General features: G+C 32.3%; 1 protein-coding gene across 1 annotated transcript in view; it reads left to right on the top strand.

Annotated features, from left to right (window-relative positions):
• Positions 1-302: 302 nt before the first annotated feature.
• LOC106462880 (protein Skeletor, isoforms B/C-like) overlaps positions 303-21,050 on the top strand; it is a 67,799-nt gene continuing 47,051 nt past the window's right edge. The window contains exons 1-6 of the mRNA XM_013922846.2: positions 303-306; positions 2,269-2,341; positions 8,814-8,922; positions 10,604-10,769; positions 16,418-16,490; positions 19,535-19,721. Of these exons, the coding sequence (XP_013778300.1) occupies positions 303-306; positions 2,269-2,341; positions 8,814-8,922; positions 10,604-10,769; positions 16,418-16,490; positions 19,535-19,721 (612 nt within the window). The remainder of the gene's footprint in view (positions 307-2,268; positions 2,342-8,813; positions 8,923-10,603; positions 10,770-16,417; positions 16,491-19,534; positions 19,722-21,050) is intronic.

The following is a 21,050-nucleotide window of genomic DNA, read 5'->3' as shown; positions in this document are numbered from 1 at the left end:
TGTAGTGGCAGCATGCACCATTGTGAGGTCAGAAAGATTTGACTCCTATATAAATTTGGCTCTTCTACTCACGTGTGGATATTTTTGTGTAGTGGCAGCATGCACCATTGTGAGGTCAGAAAGATTTGACTCCTATATAAATTTGGCTCTTCTACTCACGTGTGGATAGTTTTGTGGAGTGGCAGCATGCACCATTGTGAGGTCAGAAAGATTTGACTCCTATATAAATTTGGCTCTTCTACTCATGTGTGGATAGGATGATGTTGTGAACACATAAACAGGAGAACAGGATAATGTTAGACATGTGTGAGTAATATGCTTTTATACGTGTGACGTCATGATGCAATTATCCATGTGCTATGACATATTTGTAGATATGATGCTGCTATCCATAAGCTATTACCTAAGTGTAGATATGATGCTGCTATCCATATGCTGTGACCTATTTGTAAACACACTGCTAGTATCCATTTATGAGCTAGTTTGTGTTACAAATCAGTAGGAAATGTACTGTTACCATGTGTGGACACCATGTTATTACCCTGACATGAAGACGTAGTGACAATTTACTTATTAGTATGTGAGCAAAGCACTTCTACAAATTTGTTGACAGAATAATTATGCTAATTTATGAAGGGGATAATATTGATATTATATGGATAGTATACTTTTTCGTATAGATGTGTTAACAGACTGTTCGAACAAGTTACATCTACCCAACTCTGCACATGATAGTTTGACCCAAGTGTTAAATATATATATACTTTATATAGAGCAGCTCTTATATGATAAACATTAGATGAACTCAACAGTTGAAAGTGAGGTAAAACAGTTACTTTCTATAGAACTCAGTTATTGAAGAATCTATTGGGTTAAAAGAAATTGTTGACCTATAAAGGTGGTAATATACAAAACAATATTTATCCAATCTTCTCGTCACACACACACATAAGTATCTACTTTTAACGAAATGTTACTTTGTAGAGTTTTCATACTTACAATGGGAGTGACTATAAATAAAGAAACAAAGTTTTTTCTCATTTATAGACCAATTAACATAAAAATAGGCGCTTTCAAAGTGCTAATTCTATAGGATAACGAAACCGGCGCTTTCAAAGTGTTAACTCCGTTTAACCGTTAAAACCGTTTCCTATTCACCTTTCATAACCTATTATTCTACCGAAATTCAAATACATAAAGTATATGATATAATTAAAATCTGAAACTTAAAAATTGGTTTTAAAGGATAAACGGACATCAAGTTAAGATTTTAAGTTTAAAGTGCCTAATTTATCTATACACTACTTAATTATACCTAACTACTTGATTTCTGAACTCCTACCACAGTTTTCATAAAATGACTTGAAATTGCACATAGAGGCTTTTGGCTTCTACAATATATGCTAATATTTTTTTGCAAGATTCGTGAAGTAACAACAAAAGTGGGATTGGACAGGAAGGGAGGGTGATCGTTGGATCTTTTTAGATTGTCAGGTTTGGTTGAATCGAATAATCTGAAAATTGCTATTAATATGGAAAGAACCATTCTAAACAATAATCTAAGTATAGATGTTAGATATTTTCAATTATTAGCGTCATATGGCAATCAAATAGATTTTGAAAGCTCTCAGGACTGGAACGATAGACTTATTTGAGTATTGGTATTAACACGCAAACGATTGTTAAAATAAAAATCTACGTTTATATATATTTTTAAATGTCTTATTGAACCCCTCTAATTGTAACCAATGGGGCTTTTGAGGGGACTTCAGGGCTGGTTTGAGAATTTTCAGGGGTAATTTACTAGTATATAAATATATATATATTTATATAAAAATTACTTGATAACAAATAAAATCCAAAAAATATTAACGCTAAGTTCACTTTTTATATCTTGTGTTCTTTTATCGTTTTTTTTAACTTTTCTGTATTAAATATTTTCCACATTTCAATTCTTTCTGAAAATCGTTTTATTTACCCGGAAAAAATAGAGAGGAAAATACAAAAACTGAGGCTCTCTTATGTTGTTAAACAAACTTTTGCTGCATTCACTATTTAAAACCTGCATTTATTTTTATTTCTGTTTATTGTTTGCTTACATGGTTTGGAATGTTTTGAGTTATACACTTACAACTTTTTAGATTCGTATTTCTAGCATGTTCATCTTTAACTTGTTTTACTAAAAATAAATTACTTCATTGTTATAAAAGTTTTTATAAGTAAAGAGACTATATACAAATTGATTTTTTTTTCTTGCCGTCATCTTAGATGCTTTCTTTTGGGCTGGGTCTACTGATAGGCCTGATCCTACTGGTTTTATCATACCGGATGAAAATGGCCTGTAAGTTTGGTTTTAAATTGATTGTATTCTTGTGCTTTTTAAGTATTTGGTTATCATGATAATATAGTACATTATGACCGATAAGCATATTCTTAAAATAATAAACTTTTTTTCATGACGTTAAGAATAGTAAATGTGCATACAATATGCAAAAATGTATAGAATTAGAGTTTAAAATATAATAAAGTGCAGTTTTAAATTTGTAGTTCAACAGATGTTGAAATTTCACATTATACAGTACAAATATATTTAAATAAACACAGATTATATTAAATAAGATGAAATTTTAGTAGGAATAAACTTGATAAAGTTAAACTAGATGAGATTAAAAGATAGATTAAAATTATTTAGGACTATATCTTTTAGGATTAAACTGATAAGGTTAAATTAGGTAGGATTAAATTAGATGAGATTAATAAGATCGGGCTAAGATGGACAGGATTGAGGTAAGTTAGGCTCAAGTTATTAAACTAATGAGACTAAAATGGATAGGATTAAACTAGATACAATTAGCCTTTCGAGGATTACAATAGAGGCGATTAAACTTGAAGAAATTAGATAGGATTAAATAAGATGAAACTAGAATGTATTAAGGTAGATTGGACTGAAATATACAGAATTAAATAAGATGGTTGTGTTTTTAAACATTCTGGGGTAGCATATAATATAAAATGACCAAGCAGTTGTTTAATACTATTACATACAATTCGTTAGTAAATGTAACTTTGCCCTTTGAAAATGATACTGGGACAGATTTCTTTTTAATGATCTATCTGCTCCCCAGTGGCACAGCGGTATGTCTGCGGACTTACAACGCTAGAATCCGGGTTTCGATACCCGTGGTGGGCAGAGCACAGATAGCCCATTGTGTAGCTTTGTGCTTAATTACAACTAAACAAACTAATGATCTATCTACCTATTTTCTTGTCTGCTTGTAGGATTAGCACCCTAGCGTATGAATGCTTAAAAGTGTCAAGGTTTGCCTGAAATGCATACACAGAGTTAAAACGTGATCACCCTTCTTTTAAGTTAAATAGATGTGGGGATTTTTATTGTACAGCTAAACATTTATTTAACCTGCTATGAATCCAGAGTTCTTTATTGAGCCGTATATCTGACCGTCTAGCCTCAACTTCTAATTCGTCTTGGTAGATAGAATGGGCTTCATGTTCGTGACGTCATCACTCCTTATACTCAATGTATTGATTAATTATGACTGTTTGTTAAAGAAGTAACGTAACGTTTTAACAATTTGTTTTTACATTCCACACATCTATCAGTCACAAGTTTCATCTGTATTTGTATTCATTTATCAACCACTCACTTTCCATTTCTTCTCTGAATCAATTTATCTGTTACAATAATTTTCTTTAGCACATATAGAAATATCGCTTATCGACCCGTCTGTCCCTCCAACTTCTAAAGTTAGCAGTTTCTAATACTTCTGTATTTTAATTACTTATTTTCTACGCTCACATAATGTTATGTATGAGTCTGTAAAATATTCTCAAATAGACCTCAGTGCGTTTAGGATCAACTATACAAACTATAGACCTCCAACATTCTTACCAGTCAAAGCAACCACCTTCTTGTCTTTTCAAACGTCCGAATTACAATAAAAGCAACGAATTACTTTAATTTTGAAAATTAGTTTTTGCTGGTTTTTTTTTCTAGAAAAAATAATTCAATGAAAGTCTTGAGCATCCTTAGAATAATAGGTGTAACGTTTTCAACTAAATGCGATTGAAAAGTACCAGGACTTATATGAATTACATTACTTTATACAGAAATAACTATAAGTCCTCTAACCGGTTACTACGTATATGGAAATGTTGAAAGAAACAAGAAAAATGTAACATTCTTATCCAGCGTGCTCTGCAAGCAATGCAAAATATACAAACTTTATAGTTAATGAAGATGTCGTTTACCCAGCAGTACACATTGTTGCTTCCAATAACAATCACCAGTATTTCCACGAGGTATCCTGCTTTACTCTTACGTATATAGATAGGATTTACTTACAAGAACAATGTTCCAGGTCATATCTTGTTTTTGGACCAGTTCTTCCTTCAGTTCGTACAGATAACCATGATCGCCCATTTTCATCAGACAGCACATCTGTCACTGTAACACGTTTTTGCTAAGGGCAGCGAGACCAGAAACCTTCTGAAGACCATCCACTGTAAATGTTGACTATAGTACATATGTCCATTTGAGCTGCAATGGTAGGCTTGGCATGGCTGTGGTCAAATGGAATTGCTATTTCTTATGAGAACAGCTGTTGATTCCGAGCAGTCTTATTAATGTGGTTATATTTCGTGACCAACTTTCAGTTTACAAACGGCTTGTTTTGTCTTTTCGGAGTCTGTTGGGGTCATAAACGTTTTGATGGGGAGTCTTTCCGTCTACATGGAGGATCTTAAAGGTTCTTTTCTTTGAACTATTGTGTCTTTTGCCTCTATATCGTTTAATAATTTTTTGCACTGCAAATATTCTTGGTCGAGACGCTATTTGTATCATCAATTGTTTGACAATAGTTGTTTCAATACGAACTAGATTAAGCAGGTAAACTGTAATTTTTATCAATTTATTTATGTCATTACACATCAGAATTAGGTTTACGATTTTTAACGTCAAATTATTATTCATTTTCACATCAAATTATTTATTATTAATATTATATATTTATTTATTTTGCTTCAAAATTGATTTTACTCATAATCCAGAAGAACTAGTGAACCATTAAACTGATCTTGTCGCCCATACCGTCACGACGCACACCTACAGCGACAAATAATTGCGTCTTCATGCGTAAAACATTTTTATAAAGTGAGATTAACATTCTGTTATTGTCTTGTCTCAGCTTACATATCCTATACCGACCATATCTCATATTTCAAATTCCTGCCCTGACCAATTATGCTGGTCCCTGGCGAAACAGCGATAAGTCTACGGACTTACATTGGTAAAATCCGGGGCTCGATTCCCCGCGGTGAACACAGCATATAGCCGAATTTGGCATTGTTTAAACAAAAAAAAAAAGCTATTAAGCTCCTATTTTATTCACTTTCTAATCTTACATTATTAAACTCCTATTCTGTTTATTTTCTTATTTTATATCATTAAACTCCAATTCATATCTTACAGTATCAAACTCCCATACTGTCCATTTTTTTATCTTCTAATATCAAACTAATATATTTAAATAAGCACAATTTTGAACTTAAAACTGCACGTCGTTTGTGTTGTAAGAAAACACAAAAAAACTTCTGTGCTTATATCGTTACAATAGTCAGTTGTGTTAGATCACACAAGTCTGTCTATTGGAACACAATTTGTATTGTTGTGGAAAAACACCCTTTCGGGTTAATTTACAACACAATTTTATATAATGTATATTATATTATTATTATATTATATTATAATGTATATTATTCATGATAAATTTATTTTCCTATAATTAAAATGCCTTCCAGTGGCTCAGCGGCAAGTCTTTGAACTTACAGCGTTAAAAATTGGGTTTCGATACTCTTAGTGGGCAGAGCACAGATAGGCCATTGCTTATCTTTGTGCTTAACTACAAACCAACAAACTTGTATTATCAAATATATTATTTCCTATGTTGTCCATTTCTTTATTTTATGCTATTTTATCACCATTTCTTCCCCCCTTTTATTTTCTTAAGTTATGATTATAGTTACACACTAGAGGTAGTTTTAGCATCGACAAAAGCACAAGCTCTACTCTCTCAAATTACGGAGTCTTACTGTTGCAACGTGTTTATCAGTGCGCTGTATAAGTAACGTGCCGACGTTCCTAATTTCGAACCACCAACCACAGGGAGTCAGCAGCAAAGTCCTGCTGTTATTTATGTCATTTGTTAGTTAATTTATTTGATTATTTATTATTTTTATTGTGTATAATTTAGTGCGCCAAGTTCCCAATGTAAATAAGAGGGGACTGGCTTTTAATATGAAGACGTGAAGATCTAACTTGCTTATCTCTGTTCGACTCTATAGCAACAGAGCAAACAAATGCAAGCCCAGCTTAGTATCAATAACATCATGGTACATAATTGCACAAACTAAGCAAATAACTCGATATTTTAAGAAGATTTATAGAAAAAAATAAGAATAATATTAATATTTTTGACTACACTGTGTCGTTAAGAACAAAAGCTATAAATTCTTAACTAGCTAATCGCTTCTTATATTTTTAATATAATTTAATATGATGCAGTGTTTTGTGAAGCTAAAGGTTTTGTTTAATAGTAGTAGGGCCCTGCACTGTTTCTCTTCCCAGATATTAACTCCTTAACTGTTAATGCAATGATCACTGCATCTTATTTCAGTTACCGCTTACTGTTTAAAGAATAAATATTAACATAAATATACCAGTTTCAACTATTTCTTTAATACATATTCATGACTATTTCTAAAGTAGGTTTATGGGCGTCACCAGGGGAAGGTGCGAACGAACCGATCTCTTAGTCCACAAATATATATTAATTCAATGAAGGCTGCGGTTCTTTTCTCACACTTACTACATGCTCCCAGCCAGTTCGATAACGAACTATACGATGATTAAACTGGAATGACAATATCTTCCTTTTATTGTATAAGCAAGAGCAAAATAAGCATTAAAAAGGTTTTACACACTAATCCTTGTGGCGTATACATAAACTTCAACTAATCAATGATTAGGTAGTATCATCAACTTTATTTTTACAGCTTGCATGAATATTTATTTCAACATAACTCGTGCAGTTTTTTATACACATGTACACATATCTATAAGAAAGATGCAACATAAACAGAAATGAATTACATTAAACACATGCCGGCGATGCACATGCTAATTCGGTTTTATTCTCATAACTAGTGTCAGCGTCAAGAAAGTACTCTATGTTCTTTAGCTGAATTTCGTGCAAAGTTACTTGATGGCTATCTGCGTTAGCCGTCTGTAATTTAGCAGTGATAGACTAGAGGGAAGGCAGATAATCAGCACCACTCACCGCCAACTCTTGGACTACTGTAATCGAATAGTGAGATTTACCGAAACATTATCATGCCCTCACGGCTGAAAGGGCGAATATGTTCTGTGATGGGATACGGACCTGGGCTAGGAACGGACGTGCTAAGTTTTTACTAGCTGATGAATGATACTGTGCAAGTTTTTATATCGACTGTCAATATTTAAGTGTTTATTCATGTATATATATTTCACGATACGAAAGGAAACACATACACGGCGATTATAAAGCACGCCTCATGTTAAAAATGATTATACCTTAAAACGTTTTTCCCTAGCGGAAGAACATTAAGAAGCATAGACATTATCCAGTGAAGTTTGATATGGTACAAAGTATTACAAAACCACACTATGTTCTATGTCTTTCTCTCTCTCTCTCTCAACACGATTCCCGGTGGCTCAGCGGTAAGCTTTTCGGTTTATAATGGTGAAATTCGAGGTTCGATACCCAGTGGGCATAGCTTAGACGGCCATTTGTGTAGCTTTGCGCTTAAACGAAACATAGAGACAAACTATTTCAATTGGTGATGTATAGAAAAATAAAAAAGTGACCATGAGTATCCAGGTTCCCGCGACTCTGCTCTTAAAACAACAAAACTGTTCCACTTGTCCATGGGAGTCCATTAAAGAGTATATCTATAGTAATAACCCACAAAATATGAAGTATCTGGACACCGCCATTAGAAATAAGTAACATTATCCAGAACAGGGGAATCTTGCAGTAGGTTTACTTAGAAATAGCTAGCCGCATGATACGGTGTGATATCTTTCGGAAACATGCCAAAACTACCCTCATAAAACTTACGTCTCAATAAGCTATTGATGAAACTTTATTCCCCTAGAACAAGTATGTTTTAAGATATAACCGTTTATAATATGGGATTTTTTCCATAACGGTCTTATAGAATTTATCACTTTAACGTAAGAATATGCTATTCACATATGTAAACAAGGCTGAAGAATGGGCTTACTTTGGTTTGGAAGAAAGTGACATGTATGATGATGAACAATTAAGAGCAAGGCTTTGTACAGATGATAAAAACTACAATTATCTGTAATTATTTATAGACTTACCTAGCAAACATTTTAATTGCTATATTGTAAAAACGTAATAATTTGTAACTCTTTGGCCATACGGAATAAATAGCGGGATAATCATGGACAATATGGTGAGTATTATGGTTTAAGAGTTAATAGTTATGACTTTGTTAGTTTTAAATAGAATGGGTTGTGTACGCTGTGCCCACCACGGTGATTGAGATCTACTTGTGTGTTCATGTTATAAGCCTTAGAGTTAGAGCTAACCGTGGGTACACCGGGATAATTACTGACATATAGCCAGTTATATAAAAGTTGTAAACGTACTCATATACCTCTTGTGTTTTGTAGTTCTTAAGCTTTTACTTTCAAAGATAATTACATTAATACATTTATATTCCAGCATACAACCTCTTAAGGCCTATAGTAATCAAAACCTGGTTCTAAAACTTCCTGATGGGAAAACTCTGAAGGATATTCGTTGGCTGGCCGTTTGGTGCAGGAAGTTTAGAGTAAGTTTGGTAAAAAGTAAAAAATCATGACTACCAATATTTTCTAGCAACATAATTTCTACTTTCTACTTCTCAGCTGGTTAAGCAAAGCAACTGTTTCAATCCTTGACTAAGTTTACAGATATCTACTAGTTGTTTAAGTTTAGCCCGTAGAAGCTTCAAATACTATTAAACCATTTTAATGCTACACACCTGTCAGAGATAACGAATATGAAAACAATACAGTGTAGAAAAACAACACAACCCTCTAGGAATGCTGTAACTATTTTGTATAATTCTACTGAAAACGTCAGTAAAACAACAACACAACCTTATAGCAATACTGTAAAAGGAATCCTGGAACAAAGATGTCAGCAGCTAATCGAGTGGTAATTTTAATCAAAGAAAAAATCAACCAGTTTAAACAGAAAGAAGATTAATTAAAGTAAACAAAGGTTACCTCAAACACTGGATGTTTTATTTCTATACACATCAAAGCATATAACATGCAGAAGGAAGAGAAACACATCGCTTTAGTATAGCCCCGCGTTAAGTAACATTAATGCTGACTGTTGTTTGTTGTTAGTTTCATAAAATAAAGCTATTTAAGTTGAGCTTTTTTAAAGTTTGACATGTGTTACTTATCATACAGGGATCTTTGATGTATACTTTTTGAAAGAGTGAAAGTTTCACTCAGTAGCTCTTAGGTGTAGTTTACTTCCCCTCAATCTTTGAAGTTAAACAATATAAAACATTGTATGTACGTATAAAGAAAAAAAAAACTAGGACAGAAATCAAAGGACAAAAGAAGTTGTCTAGAAAGAACAAATAAAACTAGGACACAACGAACATATCTTACACGAACTAGCCCTGCCTACTAGAGCTTGCTCGAGAGCTAAACAATATCAGAGGTGATGTTATAATGAAAGAGCTGCACCGACAACCACACACCTAAAAGCTTATAAAACACTATCTTACTTCGACTCGTGAGCTGCCCAAATCCGCGGTCATGGTTTGGTTTTGTGTAAAATATCACCAGATAAGTTTCTAAACCTGCGAGTCGCTTGAGATAACGTTCACAACTTACGCGTTTTGAAATGTTTCTATACAATTCATGCATTTATCATTATCACTTATGAACTAAATTAAAAGTAAATAGATATCATAAGTAAGATAATATAAATCGAAGATATGAAAGATATTGTAAATAGTTCCAATATAAACAAATTACACACAAAATAGAAACAGATATTACAAACAGAGCAGGAGGAAGATATTATATAAAAACAAAAGAGGTATTAGATAATATTTACAGAATAGATGTAATACATTATAAACAAAACAGAGGTAAAAATATTGTAAAGAGAAGCGAAGTAAGATAAAAAAGGAATCATAAGTAAGCTGAACAAAACTGAAGTAAGATCTCCTAACCAGAATATAAGTAAGCTGAACAAAACTGAAGTAAGATATCTTCACCAGAATATGTTAGCTGAACAAAACTGAAGTAAGATATCGTAACCAGAACATAAATAAGTAAGCTGAATAAAACTGAAGTAAGATATGTTAAATAAAATATTAAGAAACACACGGGTAAGAGTGAATATAAGGATAGAAATATTATCTTATTAAGTATGGTTTATGGATGTGCAATTATTATTGCTTTAAGATAACAGCGTATTTTGTTCTTGTTTTCATTACGTAGGCTAACTTTGGAGATATCTACGTGGACAGCAAAACTGAACTTCCCAAGTCAGCTAAGATTGGCCCCTTGACTCATACAGCACATGGAGTATCATCTGAGCCAATAATGGTCATGGACGCCCAAACCTTCATTGTTCCTAACTTTAAATACGACGGACAGGGACCTGGTAGGCAACTATATAGATCTGGGAAAGGGGTCGAAAGGTCGCTAGGTTACAATCAACAACTTCATACCGTGCCCTTTCCTGACAATCGTTATCCCCCCAACCTAAGTCAAACCTCATTTCGAGGTTACCGTGGAAACAGTCGAGCTACTAATTTCACCTACACTTCCTTCAAACCCCAGCAATATAATTAAAACACATGCAAACGCCGAAGTTCACTGGTTATATGCTCTTGATAACAATTTTGAGATTGTATGTGTCCATATCTCTAAAATTGAAAATACCGGAAATTAGGACTCCCATTTATACAATATTCCCCACTCTACTGATCGAGTTTAACAAACACAAGAAAGGGTTTTTTTTAACAACAACGACAACAACAAAAAAAAGCATTACAGCTACTAAAGATTCGATGCAAAGATTTGAAATTCTCACATTTATACTAACTATATGCTGAAACTCTCACATTTTATACTAACTATGTACAAAGTGCATGTTTTCATGTTTTAAGTGCATGTTTACTTGAAAGTTGAAACAGCTCTTTCATATAAGCTCTTCTAGTGTACATAAATAAATGTTAGCATTAAAAGATAGTTTTCTGAAATATACACTAGCTAACAAAGGTACTCTTAAAATAAATCATCGACTTAAAATATCACAAAATCTGGTAATTTAAAGAGTTACTATGACCAATGAAAATAAATTACTCAGATAAAATACATGCTCATTGAAAACATCGAATAATTCAACATATTTAACTGTTTCCAATTAACGAAATTTCGCGATTATTGAAGTTTTATTTTTACTTAAAGATATTTTGACACTGTTTCTCATGGACTCACTCGTACAAATAATTTATTTTCTTGCAAATTTTCCGTGTTTTATTATATTATGTTTCCTTTTCATACACATTCTCCACATTTTACCTGTTCCCCGAATTTTGATCTTTAACATGGACACACATTCCTATACACACATTCTTTTAAAAGTTCCCCACATTTCGTTATTGCACATGGACATATGTAGACTTGTTTCCTTTTCTTACACATTTTCTGTCTTTCACAGGGAGACTTACTCAAACATTTCCTTCTCTTACACATCCTTCGAATTTTGTTATTTCATATGAACACACAAAACAAATGTCTCATTACCATTAACACCATGGGAATTTCAGAACTAAACTATATATGTCTTTAATACAATATGATATCAGATTTATTTGTAAAGTAAATAATAATGTTTTAAAACGACTTTTCTTAAAAGTATAATGGATGTTTGTAATCAAATTATGTTTTTAAAAGGTAGGTGAATTTACGAAAAAACAATTCAGCCGGAGCAATATACACGTTACAAAAAGAAGGAAGTGGTGCCTCGTGAAAGCTCCTGCATGATGTTGTGGTTTTTCAGCTTTATTTTTATGAATCAGTACAAGACGTTGATATTATTGCCAGCTCATGATGATTTACATTGGAAAAAAACATAACTAGATATTTTGTTTTACCTTTACAATTTTCATTGTTTTTATTTATCTTAGTAAGCACTAGCTACGTAAAAAAATATATCTTTAATAGTTATATATCCGAATTTTTATAAAAACACACGTTTTTGTTAAAAATATCCTTCCTCAAAGCTTTTGTTTCATTATTAATCCAAGTAGATAACCTGAAAAAAAACATACATTTTTAATTAGAATTAAAACATGTTGAATATAAAATAAATGAAAGAGCTTTCACATTGAATGTGGACTGTTGAAAAGAAACAACCATCAATGAGGACCTTCTAACAATTTGTGAATATGTGTACACACATTAAAGGTCGAAGTATGAAACAGAATACAGATAACAGTCATATACATACGAGTGTTAGAAGTTGCACGTGAAATCACAGTTAGAATTCAAATAGTACAGCAGAATGTTCTCTCGCTTTTCTAACGACGACAATAAAACACCAGAGCGGGCAAAACTTTCAACAGAAGTGAGTCATTTAAACACAAGCTACAGGGTAACATTATCACCTTACAAAAAATAGAGAGCAACATTTGATTTTGATAGATTAGATTAGACATGAGGTACATTTCCCAGTTATTGGTTTACAGTTTGTAACTCTCAGGTTCTTTTAAAGGAGGCTGTGGATCAGATTGTTAGTGGAAGTAATTATTTACAATATTTCCAGAATCTCGAATTATTTGTATCAGGGTAAAGAGATTTAAACCTCATATCCCTTTTAGCAACTTTTCAATAAAGAGTGCGTTGTCTTTTATAGAGCATTCGTTTCACAAAACTGTAGGCATACAGAAATTTGTATTTCTATTCTTACTTCGGGTTTTGTTATTTTTCACCAAATGTTACATATAATTCGGAATAATCGAAGAATGAAAGGACCAAATTTTCCAACCGTTCTTGCAGGGTTTCCATCTCTCAGTCTGTGAGCAAAGTAAAAAAATAACACGTGTGAATTTCTGTATTGAGTTCTTGCAGGGTTTCCATCTCTCAGTCTGTGAGCAAAGTAAAAACAAAACAGAAATTCACACGTGTTACATTGAATGGATTGTCAGGATTTGTCCCCACAGCAAGACTTCATTTCGATTACACCATTTTAAGACCAGAAATTAATAGTCTTAAAAATTATCCTTGAAGTCTCTTCCCTGAAATAATTAATAAATACTGAATATTTATTTACGTTTTTATTTTTTACCTTTAGTTTTATATTGCGAAAAAAAAATCGCTCACTACATTAATCACAAGTGAAAATCTTTATATTCAAATAACCATTTTTTATTACTTCAGTCGCAAAGGTATGCTCATAGTTCGCATGGTAATTTTTAACTGGTATAGCACGAATGTTTTCACAGTTTGTTACTGCAGTCTATATAATCTTTACCCTACAAACTTCTCACATTAGCAGCTTTATTTATTAAAGGACTAGAAACACCATGATACTTAATAAAGCAGCAGTTTCCAAACCGCAGGTCAGTATACAGTAAAATATAAACTTTTTTATTTATAAAAAGTAATCGTAGAATGTTTTAAGCAAAATTCCCCCAGCTGAATAAGGGTCCCAGATCATTGAAGTCGTGAGTCAGGAGTACCTGCTATAAACAACCCCTTGTTTCCAACCCGATATCCATATATAAATAAGGTTGTTGGCATTTTGGCAGGTGTTTTTAACGTCTTTATACATAATCCATTGAATTAAAATGTCAATAGAGAAAATATCATTAACATAAAAATATTGTGTGAGATAAGCTAAGAATATTGCAACGGGCTTTTGCGAAATTTTACTTATATTGGTTTTTATTGATTGACTAAATTTTCTATTCACATTTTTTATGTCTAGTTAAGAATTAATTGAAGTCTACATATGCACAATAATATAATTAAAAAGTGTGCTTTTATTATTACTGTGTGATGTCATTTCAAAAGTAATAATATTGATTGCTTAGAGAAAATAGAATCTAATTGTCCAAGTTTAGTTTTTACGTAATTTAATAAGCACTTGCTAGTATTAAATATCTTTCATTCTGCAAGATCAATTATTTTGACTGATAGATTTTAAGAAACTAAGTATCTTTAAAATTATGATGCTCCTCTTCACGGAATTCTATTCATTACAATAATAATGAATACATAAACTAAAACATTCATTACAAATTCTAAAATCGGTACGTTAAAATGAATTAGATATTTTGCAAGTTGTAATAATGGCATACTTTTAAACTTTTCTATTACATAACTGATCAGCATCTCTCTTATTTCTCGCTTCAAAAATAGATTTTTATATCAACTTGATTTTTTAGTGTATTGGTTGAAGCGACCACATTTGTCATTATATACTGCCTCTCAGCGGCACAACGACGTGTCTGCGGATTTACAACACTAGGAACCGGGTTTAGATACCTGTGGTGGGCAGAGCACAGATAGCAAATTGTGTAGCTTTGTGCTTAATTAAAAAACAAATAAAACATTGCATACTTAAGATTCTCAACAGCTATAAATCCTTCAGCAAAAATAACAAATTGATTCTGGCATTATTCTTCATCCAAGTATCGTAAAATTGAACACGTGTTGCTATGGAAACCAGGATTATATGATCATACAATTCTTGAGAAATAAAACCTCAGTTTTCAGTCTGTACTATTCAGTATTTCCTAAAAAAATCTGTTTAACAACTGTCTGAAGTGTTAATTGTTTAATCCAAAAACTTTTCGTTTAAAGATGAATGCTACTTTTAAGTATTTCATAGTTTAGAAACAACGCAGCTAAATTTATATAAGTAGATTTTATTAATAAAATAAAACAAAATCGTATGAACGTTTTTGGAATGAGGTGTAATCGCTATATCCAAGGGTGCAAAGTTCTGTAAAATTAGATTTTTGAGTGAATTTGTATGTGGCTAAATTTAGGTTGTGATTATATGGTGCGCTGCACACAGAATAGTGTTTTTTTACTAATTTTAAGTAATTTTGAATCTGAATTTGAAAAGATAAAAACAAATCTGCATGCATATATTTATAAGTAATATTTGGAAGACAATTCAGAAAATTGTAATTAGAATGCGTTACCACTCACTCCATGGCATCAAGGTTTAACAGTAAAAAAAAAGTATAAAGTAGTGTAGAAAATTAACTGTTCGTTTAGTTTCCTGATCTCTTCCAAGTAGCCAAAAGATAAACTGAACTTACTTAAACACCGTTAGACGGTGTTAGAAGTTCTCTATTGTAGAGGGCGCAACGTTTTGTTAATTTGTGTACGGTTTTTGCTTTTTTTTTTAAGTTCAATTTTGTTATGCTATTGCTCTCTTTCCTGTGATCGTTGTTTGTCAAAGTTTTAGTCATTCCAAATCAAATTATTACATTGTTGTTATAACTTTGAAAATGATAACGCGCCTTTATTGTATTCGTTATGTTTATACATTGTTAGTGAACTATCTTGATTTTTTGTTATTCATATTGTTGGTTTGAGATTGAAGCTTTAGAACAGAAGTATTTTGTTTTTGGTGGCAGACCTATTCCATGTTTTTGTTCTTGTAATTCAGAAAATATTTTAGTGTGTTTTGACAAATAACAATATTATATATAAACATATATAGTACGTAAATAGTTTTTTGCTTTCTATTTACAATTTCTTGAGTACTGACATTTGTAATATGAATTATTTTGAAAAAAATGTTTACAGTATCAATGAAAAACACCAACATCAAGATGTAAAGACATTAAAAAGAAAATAAAGATATATTGAATTCAATATTTTCTAACCTTCATTTAAAATAACCATATAAATGATGAGTGAACGTCATCAGAAAATAATGACATTTTTAGACACATTCAAAAGTCATGCTTGAACTTGCAGCAACAACAAGTATTTTACATACAGTGTGTATACATGACCTCCAGGTTTGACATAATGTTGTTGAATCTATATCTAGTATCTTTTTGAGACTCATTAAGGTAATTGAAACATACGTATATAATTAACACACAAATAAAACAAAAAACAATTCTGATAGGAAGTGACCTATAAACTTAGATGGTAGATGATGCTAAATAGATACACCATGGGTTGCATTGACAATTACGTTACGTTACCTCATAGTTAATATTTTATTATCTTGATATTGAGATTAAATCTATTTTGGTTGGTTTGTCTTTTCAGCCGCCTATTGGTGGGTTTCAAGTGGATCTCAACAAAACGGTCTCGGAACTCAACTTACAGATGAAAAAAACAGGCAAGACGACGCAAGTTCCTTACTTTGTTAGCTTAATAATGGGTCAAATGTATAAAGATCTTAACTGTCCTGATTTTTGTTATAAGACCCTCGCTATAGCTACTATATTAATGGCACAAGTGACATAGTTACAGATCATTCCCCATCCTCATTATCGAACCACGTGCTGCGGGTCAGCTAAGAATATGTATGAATATATTGTTTTTGAAAGTAAACACGTGTGTTTTAGTAATATGGAACTGTTTTGTTAAGGATAGATATCCTCGATGTAAATAAGTTTAGTGAACTAGAGTAACTCCACAGAAAGGAAATTTTCCAGCACTGACCATATATAAAATTAGAAGTAGTTCAGATGAATAACAAACAGTCCATCTGAGTTGCATCTTAAATATAAGTTGAGTAAACTAAGAAAAAGTAACGAATAATCTCATTCAGTGCGATGTACTCTATCTCGGCTTTTGCACAAACAGTTTTAACTACGACACGATTAACTTCCTAGTGGCACAGCGGCAAATATGTGGACTTATAACGCTAGAAACCGGTTTTCGATACTCGTGGTGGGGAGAGCACAGATAGCCTATTGTGCAGCTTTGTGTTTAACTAAAAAAAAACAACAAAAAAAACAAAAAACAACCAGGAACATCATCATATACGAATATTAGATAATAATGTAACCTACACCTAGACGTGTAAACTATGATCTCAAACTGAAAACTACTTGAACCGCAAAGGGCAATTTTATGTGTGCAGCCATTAATACTACATCGAACAGTGTCATTTTACATGGTTTTCATAGCTTTTTTAAAATTTAAAACGCCGTTCAGTGATACTATTTTGATACTGTTTGGATAAAGGCTAGAATGCATCAGCTGAACACCGCCTGTTTCCTCAGTGTTTAATGATATTATGTTAATACTGTTTGAATAAATGTCATATCATATCAGCTGAACACCCCCTGTTTCCTCAGTGTTTAATGATACTATGTTAATACTGTTTGGATAAATGCCATATAATATCAGCTGAACACCCCCTGTTTCCTCAGTGTTTAATGATACTATGTTACCACTTTTTGGATAAATGCCATATAATATGAGCTGAACACCCCCTGTTTCCTTAGTGTTTTTCGGTCATTTGATAAGTTACTGATTGTGTAAGAAGTTCACGTGGTTGGAAATGTTGCTTTTAATTACATAAACAAACATTGATATGAAAATTGAACTAATACATAATAGGTAAATTAGTAAACGAAATAATTAAATCAGTCATTCCAAGCTATTAGCCCTCTAGAAATTTCCATAGGAATTGAAGTAGTGACTTGAACATATGATTGTCTCTGTGTTTTTAAGGAATAGTTTCGTTTTTGTGACCACGAGTAAGAGATTTAGTATATAGTTAAATAACATGAATCACGTTAACGGAGAAAATATTGTCCATTAACGTTGATTAGAAGCGGTAAAGAAAGAAACCTTTTGTAATTCAGTCTAGATAGAAATAGAGACAGACGTGAGGATTCAATGTTCTCAAACTTTGAAATAACTAACTTCGCTAATGTAGACGTACGGTGCTGAAGTAAAGTTTAGTTATTAATAGAGAAAATAACATCTCTACGTAATTTATAAACTTATAGCTTTAATCTGTTTTAATTAGTATTCCTGTTTATACCGAATAGCTACTAATACAGTTGTTTTTATTTTGTTGGACATTAATCCAAGTACTTGCGGTAAGGCAGGGGCAAACGAAATGCAACAGCTGCCACCAGCTTCTATGATCGCCTTTTTCATTACTCATTTGTTACCTTCCAGCTTTTAGGCTTCGAATTTGCTGCCATCTACAGGCAAGTTCTGAGATGAAATTTAGGAATCGTCAGTTCAAATACAAGACCCGAAAATATGACAGGATTTAATAATATCGTAATTACGAAATGTGTAATAAAAGTAAGATGGGTGCAGAGCACTATTCGATCTAGAGGTTTAACCAGAGAAACAGAAAGTACCCAAAACCTAACTTGGGATGATACTGAAGTTAAGAAAAAATATTAAACCTGTGAAGTATAACCAGAGAAACAGAAAGTACCCAAAACCTAACTTGGGATGATACTGATATTAAGAAAAAATATTAAACCTGTGAAGTATAACCAGAGAAACAGAAAGTATCCAAAACCTAACTTGGGATGATACTGAAGTTAAGAAAAAAATATTAAACCTGTGAAGTATAACCAGAGAAACAGAAAGTACCCAAAACCTAACTTGGGATGATACTGAAGTTAAGAAAAAATATTAAACCTGTGAAGTATAACCAGAGAAACAGAAAGTACCCAAAACCTAACTTGGAATGACACGTTAGTCGAGTTGTGCGATTTCATAAGTTATAAATAATCTTGTATGATTGTCACAAAAATCTTTAAAAACGACGAGTTTTTAGTCATTCATTTTCAAAATTGTTTTCCTATTGTTTATCTAAAGTATGCTTTATTTCAACGTAACTAATATGATGAATGTTATTATTTAATTATATGCCATTAATTAGAAATATATAGTTGCTGAATTTTGAAGGTTACGCACACAAGACGTTTTCTACTCTCTCCGAAGGAAAGTGATTTTAGCTTTCCTGTTGTATTAAGGCCTTGAAGTTTCTTCGCTTTCTGTTGATGTATATTGTAACATGTTTCACATTACAATCTACTGGATGTTCTTCCACTGTCGCAAGTGATACATCTCACTGAAAGAATTGGACATTGGGTCTTTTCAACCTGAACGATACCTTATATGACACATGGGCGAAACCGTTAGATCAGAGACTCTCTCACCCTCAAGCTTCAGACATTAGCCAGCTCTGTTTTAAAATTGTGACTAGGAGGGCAACCAACCAGAAGGACCCGCTGTGTACGATGCTACTGATAACTAAATACAGAAATTAACTGTCCCTCTTATAATGCTCCCACAGCTTGTTCAAGAGCATATCACATCTCGAACCTTGAGCTTTCAGATATGTGTCGAATGTTACATAAACCTGTAGAATCAACGCTTAATTTTCTTATGTTACAGTGAAGCACCGTTGAAAAGATACAATGGTAAAACGGTAGTGATAAGTCTTCCGGACGATAAAACCATCTATGATTATGACTGGTTTGGAGTTTGGTGTGAAGAATTCAGCGTCGACTTTGGGCACGTAAGAATCCCACACGACATCAGAGTTCCGCCCTCTCTGCATTTGCTTGGTGTGAAGTCTGAGGTATTTATTTTATTATTGTTTACTAATGATAGAAATATATAGCGTTGTATTGATAAGGAAGTGTCAAGATCTATTTAAATATCATAATTATTTGTAGTAACAAATGGGTTTTACGCTGCTTTTAATTAAATTGATTACTGAATGATATTACTTAACGTATCTGAATCACCTTTTTCTAGATGAAATCAATGAAAGAACTACTTTGTAGCTCACATCGTATATCATAATATGCAGTTCTCAGCATTTCATCACACAACTAATATTCAGATATCAACAAAACGTTTCTACGGTTACGTCTTTAAAAGTAAACAATTCAAAATGTTTCATATTTCACGCCTTAGGGTCGGACCATGTGGATATGTAAGATCCAAATACCTAGTGTTACTACTGTATATTAACACACTGTTAAACTTTTAACAAATACAAGCCAGAAATAATCTAAACCATTAACCCCTACAAACCACGAAAAATATATACCATTAATCGTTAGAAACAAATAACATTTGAACCGTTAATCAATATCTATACTGTTAACCACAACAAAGAACATATAAACCTTTAACTATATCAAGTCAATATCATCTGCACCTTTAATCACCACAAAATAAAAATAGCTAAATTTTAGCAACATAAGCCAAGTACATCTAAACCTTTAATAACTAGAAACTAAGAAAATCTAAACAAAGAAACACTTAAATCAGGAACATCTAAACTTTTAACCACCGCAACACAAGAATATCCCACAAAAACAAGAACATCTAAACCTTTAATCACTAGAAACTAAGAAAATCTAAACAAAGAAACACTTAAATCAAGAACATCTAAACTTTTAACCGCCGCAACACAAGAATATCCCACAAAAACAAGAACATCTAAACCTTTAATCACTAGAAACTAAGAAAATCTAAACAAAGAAACACTTAAATCAGGAACATCTAAACTTTTAATCACCGCAACACAAGAATATCCCACAAAAACAAGAACATCTAAACCTTTAATCACTAGAAACTAAGAAAATCTAAACAAAGAAACACTTAAATCAAGAACATCTAAACTTTTAACCGCCGCAACACAAGAATATCCCACAAAAAACAAGAACATCCAAAACTTTAATCACTAGAAACTAAGAAAATCTAAACAAAGAAACACTTAAATCAGGAACATCTAAACTTTTAACCGCCGCAACACCAGAATATCCCACAAAAAACAAGAACATCCAAAACTTTAATCACTAGAAACTAAGAAAAGCTAAACAAAGAAACACTTAAATCAGGAACATCTAAACTTTTAACAACCGCAACACCAGAATATCCCACAAAAAACAAGAAC

Source organism: Limulus polyphemus, unplaced genomic scaffold (assembly GCF_000517525.1).
Source record: "Limulus polyphemus unplaced genomic scaffold, Limulus_polyphemus-2.1.2 Scaffold1274, whole genome shotgun sequence".
NCBI classification, from domain to species: Eukaryota; Metazoa; Arthropoda; class Merostomata; order Xiphosura; family Limulidae; genus Limulus; species Limulus polyphemus.
The sequence above is the reverse complement of the archived record's forward strand: the minus strand, read 5'-3'. Positions and strand labels throughout refer to the sequence as shown.